This window comes from Meriones unguiculatus, chromosome 15 (assembly GCF_030254825.1).
Source record: "Meriones unguiculatus strain TT.TT164.6M chromosome 15, Bangor_MerUng_6.1, whole genome shotgun sequence".
Classification (NCBI taxonomy): domain Eukaryota; kingdom Metazoa; phylum Chordata; class Mammalia; order Rodentia; family Muridae; genus Meriones; species Meriones unguiculatus.
This window is the reverse complement of record NC_083362.1, coordinates 13,597,625-13,612,546: the sequence shown is the minus strand read 5'-3', so window position 1 is coordinate 13,612,546 and position 14,922 is coordinate 13,597,625. Positions and strand designations below refer to the sequence as shown.

The 14,922-nt window shown below is 46.1% G+C and overlaps 1 protein-coding gene across 1 annotated transcript in view; it reads left to right on the top strand.

Moving 5' to 3' along the window:
* The window catches only part of Lama1 (laminin subunit alpha 1), a 117,224-nt gene that overhangs the window by 87,948 nt on the left and 14,354 nt on the right, over positions 1 to 14,922 (top strand). The window contains exons 39-48 of the mRNA XM_021643485.2: positions 99 to 262; positions 2,927 to 3,062; positions 3,849 to 3,942; positions 5,336 to 5,452; positions 6,756 to 6,938; positions 7,217 to 7,371; positions 8,624 to 8,767; positions 9,585 to 9,718; positions 10,656 to 10,806; positions 11,616 to 11,740. Coding sequence (XP_021499160.1) covers positions 99 to 262; positions 2,927 to 3,062; positions 3,849 to 3,942; positions 5,336 to 5,452; positions 6,756 to 6,938; positions 7,217 to 7,371; positions 8,624 to 8,767; positions 9,585 to 9,718; positions 10,656 to 10,806; positions 11,616 to 11,740 — 1,403 coding nt within the window. The remainder of the gene's footprint in view (positions 1 to 98; positions 263 to 2,926; positions 3,063 to 3,848; positions 3,943 to 5,335; positions 5,453 to 6,755; positions 6,939 to 7,216; positions 7,372 to 8,623; positions 8,768 to 9,584; positions 9,719 to 10,655; positions 10,807 to 11,615; positions 11,741 to 14,922) is intronic.

Genomic DNA, 14,922 nt, shown 5'->3' with positions numbered 1-14,922 from the left:
CCTCAGTTTCCAGAGCGGCCACGTGCCTCACTTATTCGTGCACGTGTGTTGCTAGCCAAAGAGGGTGCGCACGCTTATGCCTCAGTTTCTCCATGCAGCAGCTGGAGCATCACCGAGATGCGCTCCTCCTGTGGAGCACTAAACTCAGGAGCCACGTGGACAACCTGGTCATGCAGATGTCCAAACGGAGAGCCCGCGACCTCGTCCACACAGCCGAGCGCCACGCCTCTGAGCTGCAGGGCCTGGCAGGACTTTTGCACGGGTGAGGCTGCTCAGTTGTCATAAGCCAGAAAGCCACCGGCCTCGCCCGCTGATCAGGGGGAGGGTACCCATTTTGGTTACAGTGTGGAATCATTGCCTTTATGCCCTGCTTGAGGTGCACACCCCTGAGCGAGCCTATGCCTGAGTATGCATACATATGCAAATGTGCGAGTGTTTAGGAGGATATGCGCGTGATAGCCACCGGACAGCCTTTGCCATCACTCCTCAGGTGCTGTGCACACATTTTCAGTCTCTTGCTGACCCGGAGCTCACCGTGTGGGCAGGGCTGGCTGGCTAGTGAGCCCTGTCTGTGTCAGGCCCCCAGCGCTAGGGTTTTAAGCCACCATGCTGGGCTTTGGTGGGTGGAAGTAGGGTCCTCATGCTTTCAAAGCAAGCTCTTCATGCGGCTGAGCTGTCTCCCCAGTGCCCTTTATTCCCTCCTGGGCCTGCCGGCTCACTCTGCCATAGGCACGCATGCATGGTGAGGAGATGCAACCACGCCAGGCTAGCAAGGCTTTGTAAGAGCCTACGGTGCTCAAGCGCTTTGCACGCAGGTTGCACAAGGATACCGAGTTCTCTGTACATCATGTGTTCTTGGAGCCCATGGTTCAAGGACTGCCCACACTCTACCTGCTGCTGAAGTCTCTTTTGCTAGTGCTGAAGGGCATCACATCCAACCATTGTCTGCTGCCTGGTGGTCTGTGCTTGTGATAGAGTTTTTTGTTTTCAAATGAGTGGGGGGAGTGCACAGTGTGTAGGTATGTGCATGTGTGTGTATGTGTGTCACAGTGTGCGCTGGTTTGGGCGTATGTGTGTATTTCACAGTATGTGATGGGGTGTGTTTGTGTGTGTGTGTGTGTGTGTGTGTGTGTGTGTGTGTGTGCTGGGGTGTGTGTCTATGTGTTTGGGGCCGACAGAGGCTAGATGAAGGCATCAAATCCTAAGGAGCTCAAGTTCCAGGCTGTTGTGAGCTGCCTAACATGAGTGCCCCTGAGCTCGTCTCTCAGTGGTTGGCTAAGCCGCCCCTCCAGCCGCTGCCACAGACTTACTTTAATGAATCCTTCCAATTGTTCAGTTGTTGGTGAGACCTGTCCCCAACCTGTTCTAAAGAGTGACTCTAGGCCAGTGTGGCTCACAGACTTGGTGGGCCTTGGACTTAGCCCAGGGCACCTCATCAAGTACCTGGTGTCTTGTACCTTGTTCTTTCCCAAGATGGTGACTTAGGCGCTCTGGATAGTGGCTTAGAATTTACAAATTCTTTTAAGAATCTTTGTTGATCCTTATATTGCGGCAAATATCCAAACTAGTCTTTATGTCTTCCCGCTTATTTTTTTATAATCCGTGTGTGTGTGTGTGTGTGTGTGCGTAAAACACTGAGCTATATCCACAGTCCCCTCTTCTTACTTTTTATCTTGCAACAAGTTCTCACTAAGTTGCCTAGGCTGGCCTTGAACTCACTGCTTAGCCCAGGCTAGCTTTGAATTTGTGGTCCTCCTAACTCAGCCTCCTAGTCTAGGCTAGCATCCCTAGCTATTCACGGGATGTTGATTAACTGGTGAATTTTTTTTAAAGGGTAACGGATGCAAAAAGTCCCAAGTGTGGAGGGAACATTTGTGAATGGAAAAAAATACTCTCCATTCAGAAATAGTATCATGAATGGGTAGGTTAGATGACAAAAGCAATTAAAAATAACTCGATAGACTATCACGTAGTTAGGTGCTAAACTGAAGGAGTGCTATGAATACCATGGCAACCAGTAACAGAAGGTGGAGCCCGAGCCTCAGCTGCTCTGTATTGTCTTCCATCATCCCTAAAAGAGAAGATATTTGGGCTCCATCTATATTCGCTGCAGCTAGACTAAAATCTTTATCATTTAGTGTTAAGAGTAGTGAAAGCAAGTTGAGTGTGATAGTCAACATTAAATAACACTTTTTAAAATTTATAAATCATTGAATTTCCCAGTCAGATAGCAACAGACAATCACTGCTGATGTCTGGTGTGGGAACTGGCCAATTCGGTCAAGTTGGGGAGATAATGAGGTGATTCCCTCAGCAGGCAGACGTGTCGATTGTCACACTGCCTTGTCCATGCAGAGCTAGTGAAATGGCTCCCCTGCCAGATGGCACATTCATAAAGTGTTCGCCTGCTCGCTAGAATGAAGTGCAACTGATTGAGCTATTTTCTGATTCTACTGCGGAAAGCTGGGTGAACCTCATCAGATTGGGGTAGGCCCTTTAGGGACCGTCCCAGCACCCCTGCCTGTGGTCAGAAAGCGTTTGGAAAATTAACAAATGGGTTGCAGGAGAGATTGTAACCAATGCACAAATGCAAGGGCACCCCGACACAAGCGGGGTGCTTAAACATGGGTCGAGGAAAGTGGGGTATGGGTGGTGGGAATTGATGGCATGGCTCTCTAAGGGAGATGACCGTCCTGAGCCTCAGTGTTAATTACAGGCAGTTCTGCCATGACAGGCGACTTCTCAGATATGACCTCTGTGTGTACAGCAGAAGCCGTTGCTTGCTCCTCCAGGCTTCTTTTCTGAGAAGAAAGAAACTCTCAGGCTTTCAACTGCAGTAGGCACCTACTGTACTCACGAGTGACTCCACTAATTTTGCTGCTGTTGTTGTTTTACAATAACATCCCGAAATAATGTTGATTCGATAGAGACCTTGAAAATGTTCGAAACGTGTCCCTGAACGCCACCAGCGCAGCACACGTCCACGCCAACATCCAGATGCTGATGGGAGAAGCAGAGAGACTGGCCACCGCCGCTCAGCAGACAGCGGCTAGGACAAGCTTGGTGAGGACTCTCCAGAGCTTCCTTTTCCGCACACGTGGGCGGGTCTTCCAGAGCAGCAGCTCTCAACCTGTTTGAATGAGTCTCGAGGTTCAAATGGCTCTTTCACAGGGGGTCCCCCAAGACCATCGGAAAACAGATGTATCTACATTATCATCCGTAACAGTAGCAAAATTACAGTCATGAAGTAGCAATAAATGTAATTTTGTGGTTGGGGGAACTCCACAGCATGAGGAGCCGTATTTAAGGATCACAGCATTAGGAAGGTCAGGAGCCACGGTTCTAGAAGGCTTTTGCACATACACTCAGTGACTCGAATGTATGTTTATCCACATTCTTTTCTGGTGAAATCTGTCTGAGAGAACAGAGTGTCTCACTATGTTACGCGGCCTGGCTTTGAACTCCTCACTTGAATTCAAGTGAGCCCCCTTCCCCAGACTTTTGGGTAGCTGGAAATGCATTGCACCATCCCATTCCATTTTCAGTCGTTTTTGCTTCTTTGTGAAGACTAATGACTACAATTAAAGACAAGGGGAAATCTCAGTTCCTTCTGATGAAGTTGCTGATGCTATCCTGATAGCCACTAGACATTTCTTTTTTACTCATGGCTTTATAATGGCTGGTTGCCTTTTTCATGGACTTAAAACTGCCTCTGTGTTCTTACTCTCAGGCACTGAATTTCACCTGAGAGCTCTGAGGTCGACTTTCTTATTTGGAAGCCGGCTGGTGCTTTCTGATGGGGCTGCCCTCTCAGGGCGGATACCATGCAGGAATTGTTCTGTTTTCCAGACCTCCGAGTCCCTGGTTTCTCAGGGGGAAGCAGTCCTGCAGCGCACGTCCAGATTTCTAAAAGAAAGTGCCAATGCCAGGAGGAGGCAGCAAGGTCAGTTTGCCTGTGGGTGAGCAGGATGGGTGGCCATGTGTCGGAAGTGTCCTCAGAGAACGCTTTTCCCTGGGCAAACTGAAGCTTCCTGATCTTTCTCTCCTTAACACTGTGAGTTCGTCTCATCTGAGCACCACGTGACTCTGAATTTTCCTCCAGTGTCGTACTTGAATGTGCATGCCTCTCTGTAGTTAAGCCTTCCTTATGACCCATTTCCAGGGTTTACTTGGATTGTCATTGCTGTCATCCTTCCTGGTGTGTATAGGATTACCTCTTTTTTTTTTTTTTTTTCCTCAAACTTCTCATTTCCTTGAAGAACTCAGTTATATCTAATGTTGTCTTTGCATTTTTCATCTGGCTGGAACTACGGTAGGCCCTCACTGAAATGTTGCTGGATTAAATCATTAATAATAAATCCTTTTCAATAAACACCCGTGCAGCTCAAGAGTCCCAGCAAGCAATTGCCTGGGACATGCAAGAGCTGTCCAATAAGCAAAACATAAAACAGCAAGAAGATATTCTGAAAATCAAAATATGCAGGCCTGGGATTTTTCTTAATGAACAGTATGCTTCTCACATTAAGGCAGGCCATTGGTAAAGGTATCAGTGGACCCTCAGTACCTCCATGAGCCAAGGGCTGGACTTTCCCATAGCTGTCTGAACCAAGGGTTGGGGCCAAGGCATTTATTGTTTGTTTCTCTGTGAATGAGACTATTTAGAACCTCCCTCGTCATCCAAATGTTAGATCGTCACAATTCTTGGTCACTAACATAGTAATAAATGCTTTGGGCTTGAGTTTGTACATGTAGGTAAAGGACCTTCTAGGCCACTGCACTGGGAACTTCTTGGCAATTAAAATTCCATGTTTTAATCATGCTCAAAATGCTAAATGTGGATTCATATTATGAACAGAAACTGTAAAGGCTTTGATCCAACAGTGTAGATTAAAGAAAGTTGAGATGAGTCCAGATAGATTCCGTAGGTGAAGAGAACGGAAAACTGCTGATTGACCACAGTGATGGGCTGAGGCGCCATGAAGAGGGAGGCGCACCAACAGGATATGCCAAGTTCCAGCAGGGGTAGAAATCACAGTCTGACAGAAGAGAGGGTTTAAACATTTCTTCACCTTTATGCCTCCATAAATGTAGGCGTGACATTTAAGAACAAGTAAGAGTGAGAAAGGCAATAGCACAATGGACATAGCGCTCAAACAACCAAAACCCTTCCCCTGTGTCTGTAATGAATAGTGCTAAGAATTGCTGGGAAAACTCTCAATATTGGAAGCTCTCAACAGGAAGCTATATATCGTGTGGATGAGAATGGTAACGCTGTTGCCTAGACAGTGTTTTCACAGCCTAACTGAAAGAGAACCCTTTCTTTCCCCTTCACACAGGTATTTCATTGAAGCTGGATGAGTTGAAAAATTTGATGGGTCAGTTTCAAGAGAGTGTGGATAACATTACAAGGCAGACCGCCAGCTCCCTCCTCATCCTTCGGGAAAGTCCTGGAGGTAAGCAGAATGGAGCTTTGTCTTTGATCACTTTCTCCTTGTGAAGGCATTTCACAGAACTCGAGGAAATCCCTGCCTGATGTCTCTTTAGGAACTGTGGCTCTGAAACCAGAGCAGGATTGATTAAGCTTCAGCTTGCCCAGGGATGCGGTTTACAGGTGAAGATCATGAAGCATGAGTCTAGATTCCCGCTGTTGATTTCTGAGGCTCACCTGGTACATTTCTTACCTGGACTTTTCTTTTTCCTTTCTGTTCACCACCTAAGGAAAATCATCCTTCATCTATCTTAATAAAACACTTAAACTTTTTTTTTTTTAATTTGGGCCTTTTCAAATCTATAAACAAGTTGAGAGAGGAGGCAAGAACTACATGAGAATTTTCTTCATTTCCTGGGGTCTTATAAGTAGCCCAGGCTGGCCCCACATGCGTGATTATTTCCTGGGGGGTCTTACCATGTAGCTCAGGATGGCCTCATCCTCTTGATTGTCTTGCGCCTGCTTCCCAGCACTGGAATTACGGACATGTGCTGCCATGCCTGGCTTGCATGCTATATATACATTTACATGGCTTCTTTCAGAAGGAATATTTTGCTTTGTGTGCTGAAACATTCTCAGATCTCAACAGCACCATGAAGACATCCTCAGCCAGGTGTTCTTGAATGCGGACTCCTTTTTCCCTTTGTGGCCATGTCCTTTTTGAGCTGCTGTCCCTTGTAGCAGCCAGTCCATGTTCTGACTAACCACTTTGTCCAGCCACCGCTGCTTCCCTCTTGACGAGAGGCTTAAGTTCCAGAGCCTTCTTATCCAGAAATAAAATGATGTGAGGGTGAAGCTGAGGCAGGCTTACAGATGGGGGCTAGGTAGAGAAGTTTGGAGATGATTTAATGGGATTTATAGAGAGCTGAGTGCCATTTCTGGACCCACACAGTCAAAGGGAGAAACTTCTTTGCACAAGTTGTCCTCTGGCCTCTGTATGTATACCATACTACATGAACACGCACACACGCATACAAATGTAAATTTCAGTTTATCACCTTCAGAACATGCTAAGGGCATGGCCGCTAGCCACTGATTTTGTAGTCACCCTGTGTAATTGGAAACACGTTCCAGAGAATTAAACATTCAAACCATCGGTTCTTTAATGGGGCAGTCAAACATATGACACGCAAACTTCTTTGACGTGAAAAACCAAGAAGCCTGGCGTTGTGTTCAAGAAACCGCTCCTGTGCAAAATGGCTCTTGCTGCTTTAGACTTTCCTCCCTGTCTTCAGCAGGGCACGTGCTTGTTCACGCCTTTATTTTAGGTATGAGAGAGAAGGGGAGGAAAGCCAGAGAGCTGGCCGCAGCAGCCAACGAGAGCGCGGCGAGGACCCTGGAGAATGTCCTAGGTTGGAGCCTGAAGGTCCTCAATACATCCGAGGGCCTATCCAGAGTGAACGCCACAGCTCAGGAGACGAAACACCTTCTGCACAACTCCACAGTGGCCAGTACGTCGCTGGTCCTCCTCCCGCTTTTGAAATCCTGCTGCTTGCTGGTTGGGAGACGGCTGGAGCCCTCGGTGCAGCATTAAAATGTGCTAGCCTGTAGATTCACCTTGGTGAAGGAGGGAGGCCCCAGGGAATGCAAGCTGTCTCTGCATTCTTCATATACTCAGGGTTTCCTCACTCGGTTTTGCCTTATCCCATGTCTTAAGAGTGGACACTTCCTTTCCCCTCTTTTCCTCCTGCCTAACTCTCGCCAAACCTTGCCTCCTTGTCCTTGTTAGCCCTGTTGGCTGGAAGGAAAATGAAAGACATGGAGATGCAAGCCAACCTTCTATTTGATCGATTGAAGCCTTTGAGAACGCTGGAAGAAAACCTGAGCAGAAACCTGTCTGAGATCAAACTGCTGATCAGCCGGGCCCGGAAACAAGCCGCTTCGGTGAGTTGGGCTGAGGACTCATGACACCACAGCTCTGAAAACCTGCCCACAAGTCCTGGAGGAGTCAGTGACCCTGATGCTAGGACAGTGCAACTACCCTAAAACTTCTACAGAATCTCAATAACCCCACGTCCTCATAGGCTCATCTCAGGGAAGTTAAACTGGTTTTCTTTGATCCCTGCTCTTATTTAGGCCATTTCAAAGATTCTTAGAAAAAAAAAAACTCTCCTTTATGGGAATTTATAAATATTGCCAGACTCCATAACTTAGCCTTTGTGCTATGAAGACATTAAGCCTGGAGGTTACTTCTGCTGTTGTTTCTTCGTTTTACTAATTAACCTTTAATGGGGGCAATCTCCAGACTGAGTAGGTTGGGCCTTGTCCTCCAGGACTCTGAGGAAACAATTTGTATCCATACAGATGCTGGACAAGTCTACTTCCTAAGTGTAGGAGGTACCAGAGAGGTCAAAGTGGGGGAATTTTTCAGTAACTAACCATGGATCAATTCACTCAATTCAGGCACATAGTAAAACTTCCAGGCGGGTGTAAGGTTGTCACAGTGTGAGGCCATGGAAAGAGTGTGGCCCCTGATAGTCTTCCGAAGCCTTTTAGGCCAGGCAAAGGCACTCTGGGCTCTCCAGAAGTCTTCCTGTCTAGAAGGCTCACCTAGGCTCTGGCTTCCCTCTGTTTCATAGACAGCCCAGGTAAATGTACACTGGCATTTTAGTTCTAAATACCACGGCTAATGCAGTCTTAGAAGAGATGAAATTAATAGAAAAATCTGCACCCAGATAATTATGAAGCAGGGAAATACGTAGTAAGCAAAAATCGCTCCATAACTGTTTACTGGGTGATATAATGAATATATTACCCCTGCATTTATTTAACCAGTGCTTGTGAAATGCTCCCTGTGGGTCCCTAAGCCTCCTCGCAGTAACAAGGCATTTCAACCTTAGGTGGTTGAGGCAGTCTTCTCTGTAGAAGAGCCTGCTGAAAACTAAAGGGCTGGGGAGATTGCTCAGCTGTTCAGAGGACTTGCTGTTCTTCACAAAGCAGCACTGTCTCTGAAAAGGCAGATAAAACATAGCCTAATTTACATGGCCATCCAGTATCTAAACAGTTCACCAAGTAAAGGAACTTGCGGCATCATGGCCTGCTGCCTCGCTTTGGGAAACCCAGGGCATTATGCATCATGCACAGAACAAACTTCTCAGCTGCCCCTCAGGCTTGAGATACTTCCTCTTCCTGTCAGATCAAAGTCGCCGTGTCTGCAGACAGAGACTGTGTCCGCGCCTACCAACCTCAGATTTCTTCTACCAACTATAACACCTTGACGCTCAATGTGAAGACGCAGGAGCCGGACAACCTCCTCTTCTACCTCGGCAGCAGCACCAGCGTAAGTGAGTGACCCCGGGTGCTTGGGGATCCGGCTATTTCCTCAGCGGACACCCTGCGGATGAAAACACAAAGCAAGACTGTCCTGAAGTCACTAAGTTCTACCAGGGATAACCTTTGCTACAGTTGTAGCATCGAATGTCAAATAAATACTGAAGTAACTGCCTGAGGTTTGGACAGACAGGTGAGAGGTTAAACCATTTGCCCATTATCCTGAGAGTCTGAGCTCAATTCCCAGGATGTAGGCAAACAAAACCTGGGCACTATGGCCTGCAGTTGTGCTTCCCGAACTGGACAGGTAGACGTAGGCAGATCCCTGGGGTTCCCTGGCCAGCCTAGCCTAATTCTGTGAGTTCCAGGTCAGTGAGAGGCCCTGTTTTCAATGAATATGTCATGCTAATGCATACATTTGAATTTATACACACACACACACAGACATGAACACAGACAGAGTGAACACCACAAGAAGAAAAGTGACATTTCTGGTCAGTGGCCCCATCTGCCATCTTATTGGTATACCTTGGGTCCATCGTGCCTCTGTGGACTCTGGATGATTCTCAGCCAGGCATCAGGCAGGTTCTTCCTGACAAGCACTGCCTGTGGTCCCCAGACAACAAGCTTCCTAGATAAAACCACCACCCTTCGGCTGTATTCGGAAGGGGTGCAAGCCTTTGGGAATGTGAGGGAAGAGATATTAAGAAGCATACCTATTATCACAGATGTCTTCTGAGGAGACGAGAAGCTCACTTGCTTTTTTGGCTCGTGTAAATAGAAATATGTAACCCATTCCTCCCCCCCGCAACCTTTCCTGTCCCCAGTCTGATTTTCTCGCAGTGGAGACACGGCGGGGGAAGGTGGCCTTTCTCTGGGACCTGGGCTCCGGGTCTGCAAGGTTGGAATTCCCAGATGTCTCCATCAATGACAACAGATGGCATAGCATCTACATAACAAGGTAACAGAGACTTCCTCCAGCATCTTCCTTCTTTCAGCTGTACTTTATAACATGTTCGCAGCACACATGATAAGCAGGCTCTGAGCCATTAGGAAAGTCCGGTTATAAACAAAAAATACTGCATTTTATTAACTACAGGAATGATGTTCTTGAAAACTGCAGAACCAATGATCTTTGTTTCTAGAAGCAGGGATCAACAATGTATAGTTTAGATTACTTTTAATATTTATTTTTATTTTATATGTATAAGTATTTGCCTGCCTGCATATAAGTGTCTACACCATGACATGCAGTGCCTTCAAAATCCAGATAAGAGCATTGGGTCATCAGGAACTGTGCTTATAGGTGGTTGTGAGCCACCAAGTAGGTGCTAGCAACACAACCCAGGTCCTCTACAAGACCAGACAGTGCTCTCCAAGCCCCGAGATTATTTAAGGAATATTTTCAGAAACTCCAGGTCCAGGATGACCAGCCTTGTAAAATGGCTCCTCCCACCGAAGAGAATTTTATAAAAAGCAACAGAAGAGGACAGAAGAGGGGGATGAAAACAGAAAATATGTTTTCTTAAAATTCAAAAACAAGGTCACATTCTTCCTATTAAAGCCATTCTACAGAAGTAACTTTATTTGAGCAGTCGCAGGCAGAGCTTTCCTTTTACTTTGCCGTAATATTGTGGGGTTTTGTCGATGACGTTGGAAATATTGGCATGATGTTAAAAAACGGCGTCATAACCAGAGAGGTAATTTTTCTTCAGATGTAGTTTAGCAGGGGAGTGATGGGATGATATGTCTGTTTCTCAAGAACTTAACATGACTTGGGGGGCAAAGCAGAGGTTGAACGGGCGAGGGTGGAAGCCACAGGCGTGAGCCTGGCGAGGCAGGCGGGGCTGTGTGCGGAAGGCGTGCAAATTTCCTCCCGCAACTCTGTCTGACACAAGGTTTGGGAACATGGGGTCGCTGAGCGTAAAGGAAGCAAGCTCAGCTGAGAGCCCACCAGTGAAGACTAGCAGATCTCCGGGGTCGGCGAAAGTTCTGGACATAAACAATTCGACGCTGATGTTTGTTGGAGGCCTCGGAGGTCAAATAAAGGTAACATTCTCGGAGTGCATCCGAACAGGATCCCTGGCTGATAGGCTCAGTGTTAAACATACCCTCTACAAGCCGAAATTTTCTGCTTTCGTTAGTTTTCATTTCAATAGTGAGTCTGCAGAGCCCAGCTGGCTTTGCCAAGGGTACACGGTCATTTTTAACCATGAAAGATGAATCCAAGAGAAATCAATGGGCATGTCTGCCATTTAGACATCCTTTCCAGTGAGGAAGCAGGAAATTAAATAAGTTTATAGCAGTTTCTTTAAAGTCCCTTTATCTCTCTTCTAAGTATAATGGTAATTATGCTAATTAGTATCTAGCAAGAGTGCATTGTTTTTGTTTTATGACATCAGCTAGTTGGACTGGGTTCAGCGGTTGGAGATTGAGAGGAAGGAAGGTCTGTTTCCCTCTAGACTACTGACCCCTTGTCTGGTCTGATGGCTCACCTATAGCAGGCTTCCCCAGAAGCCCCAGCACCTGAGCTGATCTTTAGGACAGTGTCCAGAGCCAGATCTGGTCCTGCACACCTGTCATCCCAGCATTCCCCAGCCTGAAGCGAGATGACTGAGTGTGTGAGGCCTCGTACATAACAAGACTCTTTCTCAATGCCCCTCTCCTGTCAAAGAACAGAACACAATGCAAACTGCACATGCTTGGAAGTAAATCCGGTTGTTGCAAACTGGCCATTTCGTTGGATGTTCTCTTAGAACTTTCCTTGCTGGATTTGAGCCCTCAGCACAGTTTTAGAGACTGTATGCTTCCAGGCTAACTGGATGAGCGTCATGTGTTTGCTCTTGCCTTCCCGTCAGAAATCCCCCGCTGTGAAGGTCACTCATTTTAAGGGCTGCATGGGAGAGGCCTTCTTGAACGGCAAATCGATCGGCCTGTGGAATTACATCGAAAGAGAGGGAAAGTGCAAAGGCTGCTTTGGAAGGTAATCCACGCCCACATTTGAATTTCCTGTGAGCTTTGTACTCTATATTCTCCCGAGTAAAAGGTTATGGGTGGGATCTTGGGGACTGCAGCCTTTGACATAAAGGATTTGGAGTGCAACTCTCTTGGCTGCCGGACCAGGTATCTACCAAGTTCTTCTTGGTGACTTTGGCTCGTTTTCCTCTTTCCCTGAGATTCGGTGTCTTCTAGACTTCCCTTACTCACCGTCCACCCCCAGATATCAGGGTTAACATGCAAAGATGCAGTGTGTGAAAACATGCGGCATAACTCTGAGACACTTCCGGCAATGATGTGATACTGAGTTCCAGGCGGACATCTCAGGGTTGTTTTCTTGACCCTCCAGGAGAGAAACGCAGGTTTTACAGTTGATGAGTATAGCTTTTAAACATGGCGCTTCTGAACTCAGATCCATCCCTTTTTCTTATGTCGGGTGTCTAGGCAAGGGGTATCCCCAGCAATTTAGTTAACTCTGACAGGAAAATCGACTCGACCACTGGGGGCTGCCCCTCTGCTTTGGTCAGTTTAAATGACAGATGCTCGTTCTCCTCCGTGTGAGGACATCCGTTTTGAGTACATCCTTTGGGGCACATGTCATCTTACCAGGTTTCCACCTCAGACCCGTGAGCAAAGGCTGAGGAAGAAGCCTGAGGGTGCTGCTGGCCTCTGTGTCCACTGAGGACCTAGTCTTCTGCTGCTGGGTTGGTTACCCAGCTGGCTGTAGGACCAGGTAGACTGATTGGTTCGGACAACCTAGGATTTAATAAATATGTTTCACTGGACACTGAATGAAAAAAAAATCTGCTGGCCATTCTTATTACTATGTTGACCAGCATATTAACCAAGCTTTCAAACAGCACTAGCTTGATAGGATATTAGTATACCTTATTTAAAAAGGGAAAAAAAAAAGCAACGGTAGAGGGGCTATCTTGATCATAAATGTCAAGTTAAAATATCAAATATAGCTAGGTATGGTGGCATTGCCTTTAATCCTAGCACTCAGGATATAGAGGCAGGTGGATTACTGCACGTTCTAGCCGAGCCATATGGAAACAGTCTTATTATGTATCCATATACACACACACACATATATACATATATATGTGATTAATAACATATATATATAATTGTGATTAATTACAGATGAGGGGTTTTTTTTTTTGGTAAATGAGTTGTGGGTCAAATCAGCTTTTGATGTATACGGAAAAAATATATATGTATGTATATGGGTAGGAAGGGTCCACTATGTATGTCCCAACCCTCGGGATTTCATCGGGTTCCTAAGGTGGGGAGAGGGGTGTGGAAAGAATGAGGTAGGACAAAGAGACACAAGGAATGAGGCTAAGTCTGTTTGTCTGATCAAAGCCTCGTTTATTTGAAAAATTTACACAACTATATAGGGAGAAGGCAGGAAAGGGGGAAGGTTTATTTACTGCTGCAGAAGATAGCAAAAGTGTTTTATGGTTTGAGATACCACACCTGCAAGATACCTCAAGAATGTTTCCTTAAGATGTCTCAAGGATGCTCCAAGATGTTCTCACATAAATCTATCACCCATGACTTGGGTCCTAGTGCAGCTGTTGGTAACTGATTGGCATTGGCTCCACTAAATGACTTTGGCTTCAGTAAATAGCTTTGGCTCGCAGCACATGTATACATGAAGGAAGCAGAGATTAGGAAATGTTTTGGAGTCCATATAACTGGTATCTTGGGGAACTGGGGTTTGAATCCTGGTAGTTTGGCTTTAGAGACTGTGTCCTTAGCCAGACTAGATGGAAAGAACCAGAGTGACTAGGGCTAATATAGCTAAGTAAAGTGCTAGCCGTATAGGCACAAGGACCTGAGTCCAAATCACCAGAATGCACGAAATATTGAACGTAATGGCACGTATATAATACCATCACAACCTCTGGGAAATAGGAGGCAGACACAGGAGAATTCTTGGAAGTCCCCAGGCCAGCTAACCTGCAGTGTGCAGGAGATGGGGGTGGGGAGAAAGAGACAGAGATCCACAGGTGATAGAATAGTGAGGACTCAGGGTTGTTCTCTGACATCTACATATATGCTATGGCATCCATCCTTCCTCTTCCCTTCCCTCCCCTCCTCTCCCCTCCCTCCTTCCCTCCCTCCTTCCTTCCTTCCCTCCTCACTTGTGTAACTGCTTCACTGTTGACTCACCACCCTGCCTGGATGTGTGAAGCTTAGTTGTTAATCTTTCACTGAGGAAGTTCCAATTCATATCCCAAACTACCCTCATCTTAGTTTTCCCTTGAGCCCTGTGGTGTTCCAGGAAAGTTTTAGGAGTATCATTGTGATTAATTACAGATGAGGATTTTTGTTGTTGTTTTTGTGAATGAGTTGTGAGTCAAATCAGCCTTTAATGTATAAGGGGAAGGAGGAGAAAATACACTGATCTTAAAAGTACATTTTGTATAATTCATTGAAAGCTGTACACCAACCTCAAAGTATGAGTGTTTTAAATGCGTAGGAAGCATTCCTGAAGGTGCCAGTGACATTTCTCATGTGTTCCTTCTGATGCCTATTTACTGGTTCACATACTAATACTAACTACGAGAAGCCTGGTATGGAAGCCCAGGCATTTAATCCCAGCACTTGGGAGATAGAGACAGGTCTCTGAGTTCGAGGCCAGCCTGGTCTACATAGTGAGTTCCAGGACAGCCAGGGCTACACAGACACCATCTCTAAAGAATACAAGAAACAACAGAGTGATAAACACTAATGTAAAAATATCCTCGAGGCACCGGAAGTGAGAAAGGCTGGCCACATCAAAGGGAATTAGAGCGAACAAACACATGCACTTGATGAGTAGAAATAACTTAGTTATGTTCTAGTGAACACATTTAACCTTCGTGTTGCACGTTGACTCTCTACCTTATAAAGCAGCTGGGCTCTGGTCTGCGTGGGCTTGCCCGCTCGAAAAGCGCCTTGTCAAATACAGCTGGAGTGTCTTTTTTTTTTTCTGGCATGCTTGGGACAGAGAGTGTTTGGAATTTTAGATTTGTATTTGAGCATATACATACTGAAGTATCTTAGAGGTAGGATCTGAAGGGATGTAGACTTCATGTTACATATATGCCATACACATGTACTTTGGACCATCTTTTTTTTTTATTATACAAAGTCTCATGGTATATAATTTTTCCC